This window comes from Dipodomys ordii, unplaced genomic scaffold (assembly GCF_000151885.1).
Source record: "Dipodomys ordii isolate 6190 unplaced genomic scaffold, Dord_2.0 Scaffold18, whole genome shotgun sequence".
NCBI lineage: Eukaryota > Metazoa > Chordata > Mammalia > Rodentia > Heteromyidae > Dipodomys > Dipodomys ordii.
The window spans coordinates 20,205,878-20,212,046 of record NW_012267234.1 but is presented as its reverse complement, the minus strand read 5'-3'; the positions used below and the strand labels follow the sequence as shown (position 1 = coordinate 20,212,046).

Below are 6,169 nucleotides of genomic sequence, written 5' to 3'. Positions count from 1 at the left end.
CCCCGCCCCAGGTGAGAAGCCCTACGCCTGCCTGCACTGCAGCAGGGCCTTTGCTGACCGCTCCAACCTGCGAGCTCACCTGCAGACCCACTCGGGCACCAAGAAATACCAGTGCAAGGGTTGCTCCAAGACCTTCTCCCGCATGTCCCTCCTGGCCCGGCATGAAGAGGCTAGCTGTCGCCCCGGCCCCTGAGAGGCATGGGGGTGAGGGCCTGCCTCCGGAGGCCGTTCCCTGGGCATTCAGTGGCTCCTCGCCTGCTACCCTGGGCCCAGCCAAACCAGGAAGCCCCACCGGGAGACTCCTCGCCAGGAGCCTTCACTGAACTGAGAACCACGGCCCCATTTCCCGGTCCCCCAAGGAGATGGGCAAATTCTGTGCCACGCTGACGAGCAGGCAGCCAGATCTTTCTACATGCAACTGGAAGCAAGCAAGCCACAGCTGTGTCCGCCTGGAAGGCTCAGCCACCTCTCCGCCAGCCTTTGGCTTGGGGTCTGGATCAAGCTGTCTCCTGCCACGCGCGTGGTGCACACACACACACACACACACACACACACACACACACACACACACACCTTCTCACTTTCTCAGACTCCCCCTGAGATGGAGCAGAGCCAGGAGAAGAGTAGGTGGTGGTTTGAGACAAAGCCTCCAGAACTGGCCCTACAGAGAACCCGGAGCTGGCCTTCGGTGGCCTGCTGACTTCTCTTTCGGGGCAAGCAGCTGTGGGGTAATAAACAGCCAGCCCCTCACGCATGTCTGCTGTGTTCTTGAGCATTGCCCTGTCTCCTGGGTGAACTCGAGGGCTGGGATTTGAGCCCTCCTGGACACAGAGCAGGCGGGACATGCGTGAGGCAGGGATTCTGTGAGCCACTGAGCTCAGGGCCTTCTCTGGAAGAAAGGAGACGTGAGACGGGTGTCCCACAAACCAGCCTGGAGGAGAGGGAGGGAGGGGGTCCCGGGCGAAGACTGCCTGCGGGAGAAGCACTGGTAGCCAGAGCTGGGGAGTGGGGGGAGGCCCCCCCCCGGGGATGAGCGGCCAGGATGCTGGTTCTCCCAGGGGGTCTGACCAGCTCCAGCTCACTCTGTGAGGTGACTGGGGACAGGACAAGGAGGCCTGCTAGGTGCTAACCGCTCACGCCTGCAATCCCAGCCACTCAGGAGACAGATCTGAGGACCACAGTTCAAAGCCAGCCTGGGCAGGAAAGTCCATGAGACTCTTATCTCCAATAAACTATTCAAAAAAGCCGGAAGTGGCGCTGTGGCTCAAATGGTGATGCACTCGCCTTGGGCAAAAGGAGCTCAGGAATGGCACCCAGGGCCAGAGTTCAAGCCCCAGGATCAGTAAAAAACAACAACAAAAAAAAACCAGGAGAGCCATCTTGTGCAAGACAGACACAGTCCCTGGCGCCCTGGCTGGCAGGGCTGTGCATAAGCAGAGTTTTTCGGAGGCACCTGTGCTGCTCTGGAGATGCCGGCGGCCACCAGCAGCTTCCTTCCATTTCTTCCTGCCCCTTCCTAGCCAGCGTGATGGGAGTTAGCAGCCCGGGCCTGGGCCCTGGAGCCGAGTAGGCAGAGGCTTTCTTTTTCACCCTCCAGCCTCTGTGGCCTGCCAGCCCTCTGCGCTGAAGGAGTGGGCACAAGAAAGCTGGCTGGGACTCGTCCAGCACCTCAACTGCTCCCGGCCACGCTTGGCAGGGAAGGCCTGGCCCTGGCTCCCCACCTGTGGGTCAGCCTGGCTCTGGAGGGCTCTGCGTGGCCAACGTGACCATGGCCCCTGGGGGTGCTGGGGACACCCCAGAGGTTGCGCTCTCCGGCCCCAGCATGACCTCCCGTAAATCAGTCACTGGTGGTGGGTGAGCACTGAGCCACACCCATGCCAACTGGCAAGGACAGGCTCTGAGAAAGCCGCCCTGGAGCCACGGCCCCCTCCCTGCGGGCGCCCTTGAGGGGGTGGGAGGGGCAGGGGGCACTCGCAGAGCTGGGCCGCCCACGGCGGGCAGCCCCCCAGTGTGCTCCGGACCCGAAGTCCACATGGAGGCAGCCCTCAGGGCTGAGGTGCAGGCTCAGGCCTCGGCCTGGTCTTCCAGTGCCTGGATCTTCGCCCCATCTTGCCCGGCCTCAGCCCCATGCCAGTCATCTGATGTGGGATTCCTCCCGCGCGCTCCAGCGTGACCTCACAGTGACTCACCTCCCCTTTGGAGGACCTGGCAGTTAGGGCATCTGCATAGGATTTGGGGGGCTGCATTCAGCCCCCTACCCAGACGAGGAGAACACAGGCTCTGATAGAATGACCTCGCTAGGTCTTGGAGCCCAGGGAAACGCCTGCCTGTCTCTCCCCACGTCTCCAGAGTTCAGGCACAGCCCCTTGCCTGATTCACCAGAGGCACCAAAGAGGCCCGTGAGAAGGCCCTCTCCTCCCCTCCCCTCCCCTGCCCTGCCCTGCCCTGTGCTCCCCTGCCCTCCCCTCCCCTGCCTTCCCCTCCCCTCCCCTGCCCTCCCTGGTCCCGAGTTCACTCCCTCTCCTCCGCCCTGACAGAACTAGGCCTTTCAGGTGAGCAGAGGCAGAAATTGGGTCCCAAAGAGGCTGCTCTCCTCTGCCAAGCAGGTCAAGCCCCCGGCAGAGGGGCCCCCGACCCCAGCACCGTCAAGAGCTCTACCCAACGGGGGCCTGGGTGTCTCCCAGGAGAACTCTGCTAAAATAGCATCCGGAGGCCTAAAGGAAACTATATTGTGGGTCGCGGTCTATTTCTGGGCCCCTGTATCTAAATGAGGCAGCCGCACCTGTCGGGTATGAAGGAAGGGAATTTCACAAGCCGAAAATAAAGCCGAATGCCTTCCCCTTGGTACCACCCATGGAAAATGCTCTTATATTTATATCTGGGCTGGCAGGGAGCAGGGGTGGAGAAGGCACAGGCACCTTCCAGGGAGCAGATTTGAGATGAATGGAGGACACTTTTCACTCAGCACGCCAGGCGGCTGCAACCCGCCAGTCCCTGCCAAACACCTGTGCCCGTCCAGCCCGCCGGGCACGCCGCACCGCCGCCTTCGCCCTCGGTGTTTACCTGGTCACCAGCAAGCTAACCTGGACGGTGGTTTCAAATCTGGGTTCTGGAGTCCTGTGTGCACACCTGTGTGGCAGGAGACAAGCGATATGCACAGGCCCCACCGGCTTTCTCTGGGGGCTGCTATTTGGGGACCCCACCTGCCCCCCTTTCCTACCGAGATTCAACTCAGCTCCACCTTACTCCCTAGAAAAGCCTCCTGAGCAAGCAGCCGAGTGGCACACGTCAGAACCCCTCCCTGCGGTGGGAGCTGGGGCCAAGAGGGGATGCGGGCCCTGGGGCCCAAAGGAGTTGGGAGCAGGTGTTTCCATCACCAGCTAGTTGTAGCTGGTGGAGGCGGAGGCCACGGAGCGGAGTGGGATTCTGGACAAGATGAAAGGCCGGGGCTGTGGCTTCCCCAAGGGAAGTCCTGACCACTCTCCCGGGCACCAGGAGACGCTGCATGCGGCCCTGAGACCTCCCCATGACTCGTGGGGAAACCGAGTGCACACCGGCCACCCCTCCCTGCTGCCCGCTGAGAGCCAGAGGCACTGCGGTGATGGACTTTGTTTCTAGAAGCCTAGGGTGCTCCCCCTCCTCCCTCCCCCTCCTCCCTCCCCCTCCTCCTCTCCTCTTCCTCCCTCCTCCCCCCTCCTCCTCCATCTGTCAGTTGTGAGGCTTGAACTCAGGGCCTGAGCTCTATCCCTGAACTCTTTTTCTCAAGGCTAGCACTCTACCACTTGGAGCCACAGCTCCATTTCTAAGCCTAGGGTTCTATAAATAGAATTTTGTTCCAGAATGTTCTAGAGGGTTCTCTAGATACTTGAAAATAGCCCACTTGTTGCTATCTATACTCGAGCGCCCACCCCTGGCCGCACCCGCATGGCTAAGTTTAGCTTCCTGGCAGAGCTGGATGGAACAAAGTTTCCAGACTGCTCTGCCTCAGGCGCAGAGCGCCCCGCCACCAGCAGGTGGCTTGGGAGAGGCCTTCCCCTCCACCCTAGGGCTGCGATCGCCTGGCTGCGATCACGCTGCGGGTCTCCAGCGGGAGCCCAGGGACCACGTCGGGTTCTTAGTCAGGGGATGCACACACTTTGCTGCTGGCTGAGGAGCGCTGGCGCAGCCCTGGCTCAGTAACTGTCCCCAGCCCAGCAGAGGCCGCAGCAGCTCCCCAGGGCCGCCCCAGCCTCCCCAAACCTTCTGTTTTCTCCCCCTTCTTATTTCCTAGCTGTTGTTCTCTGCAAGGATACACCATGGCTCCTCCCCAGAAGGGTGGTCATTTCACTCCCTGCGCTGGCGTGGCGAGGGGGGGGGAGGGAGGACACCCGCCAGGGCCAACTGCGGAAAGAAGACTCAGCGTGAGGGAGGGGGGGCTCTCCTCATCTGGACATCCCTCTCCGGTCTGCACACGGGTGGCGCTGACCCTGCCACCCTTCAGCTCCCTGAGAGTGGACTCCAAGGGCCCCAGGGCCGCAGGTGTGGTCACTGCTGGTGTTTACCCCCCTCCCCTTCCCACTCTGCAGACCTGAGGCCCTCGCCAAGGTGTGGTGCAGGCCTGGGGGCAGAGCTGGGTAGACTGGAGGCCTTGCCCCTCCCCCTCCCTCCCCCCCCCCATAAGGGACAGATGTGGCCTCAAGTGCCCTCGTTGCCACATCATGGCCCTGAGTCCACATCTGAGGAATGGACGGCACGGCTCTGTGAGGGCCTTACCCCATCCTGCTGTCGGCTGGCCTTTAGGGACAGCACCTGGGTGAGGTCTGGGTATGGCTGCCCAGCCTCGATGCCCACGGAGCTCCTGGTCACTTGAGAGGACAATCGGCAAGCGCCCATGGTAATCACGGTTTAGGGATTAGAGAGAAAACAAGAACCAGACCTGTTATGGCACCTGGCTCATAGTAGGTGCTCACTGCTCAGCTTCTCCCCACATTCTTTGTACAATGAGGGTACTAGTCTTTCTGATTTACAATTGGGAGTATCTAGCCAGATGTGGAGGTCCACCCAACACTCAGGATGCTTAGACAGGACTGGGAGTTCAAGGTTAGTCTGGGTTACACATCAGGATGTGGACATGCCTCGTCACTAGCAGGGCAGAAGGCAAATGACTGAGCCCCCCCCCCGTCCCCCCCTCCTGCGGCCCCACCCACTCCATTCCAGGTAGCTGGGTGAGGACAGGAAGCCGGCTCTGTGGAGCCACCTACCCGTTACTCTGGAAATGATGTCTTATGTGGCTTTTTGTAAAGTAGACACATGATTACAAGGGAAATTAAAAATAAAACTGAGATGCCATTTGTCGGCCTTCAGACCCACAGATGGAGAGGGACGAGGTATTCATACTTTGGTAGGGAGAGGTGAGCCCAGTCTCCAGAGAGGGCACCTGGCCCCCAGCCACCAAACGCCTCCCTCAGGCACCCCTGGTTGGCTCGGATAGTCCACATTCTGGAATCACGCCTGTGGACATGCATTCGCATAAAATGTATGGAAAGGTGCTGCCTACAGAACCTAGAAATTGGTCACAGCCCCAATTGTCCATCAGCAGGGGATGGTTAAGTACCTTCTAGAACATCTAGACAACAAATGGCAATGCTCTTTTAGTACTGCATTGTGATGATTGCAAGAAGCACGTAAATGCCGGGCGCTGCCGCCGCCTCTCCTCCCAGCTACTCGGGAGGCTGAGATCTGAGGGTCGTGGTTCAAAGCCAGCCCAGGCAGGAGAGTCCGTGAGACTCCCATCTCTAATTCAAGTTGGAAGTGGTAAAGCGCCCCAAAGCTTTCTTGCACAGCAATGCCAACCGAATGACCCACAGAACACGGAGAACACGGACGCTCGGGAAAGAACCGAGCGGCGCGCCCCACCTGTGAGTTTCCGTGTTCTCTGAACCCCCAGCCACTCTAATGCCAAAAGCAGAATGTGCAAGGGGAGCCGGAAGCTAGCGTCCAACGGGACAGTTTCTAGTAGGGATGAAGTTTAGTTCTGCGAACGGATGGTGATGGCTGCACTACGGATCATGCCACCGAAACAGCTACACGCGGGTTAATCGTGACTTTCTCTGCTATGCTCCTCCTGAGAAAGACCGAGTTCCTGCTGCGGGGAGCTGAGCAGCGTCCCGGTCCGCCCCGCCCCCGCCCC

General features: G+C 60.3%; 1 protein-coding gene across 1 annotated transcript in view; it reads left to right on the top strand.

Moving 5' to 3' along the window:
* The first annotated feature begins 1,768 nt into the window (after positions 1-1,768).
* Mvd (mevalonate (diphospho) decarboxylase) overlaps positions 1,769-6,169 on the top strand; it is a 14,529-nt gene continuing 10,128 nt past the window's right edge. The window contains exon 1 of the mRNA XM_013012723.1: positions 1,769-1,850. Within this exon, the coding sequence (XP_012868177.1) occupies positions 1,769-1,850 (82 nt within the window). The remainder of the gene's footprint in view (positions 1,851-6,169) is intronic.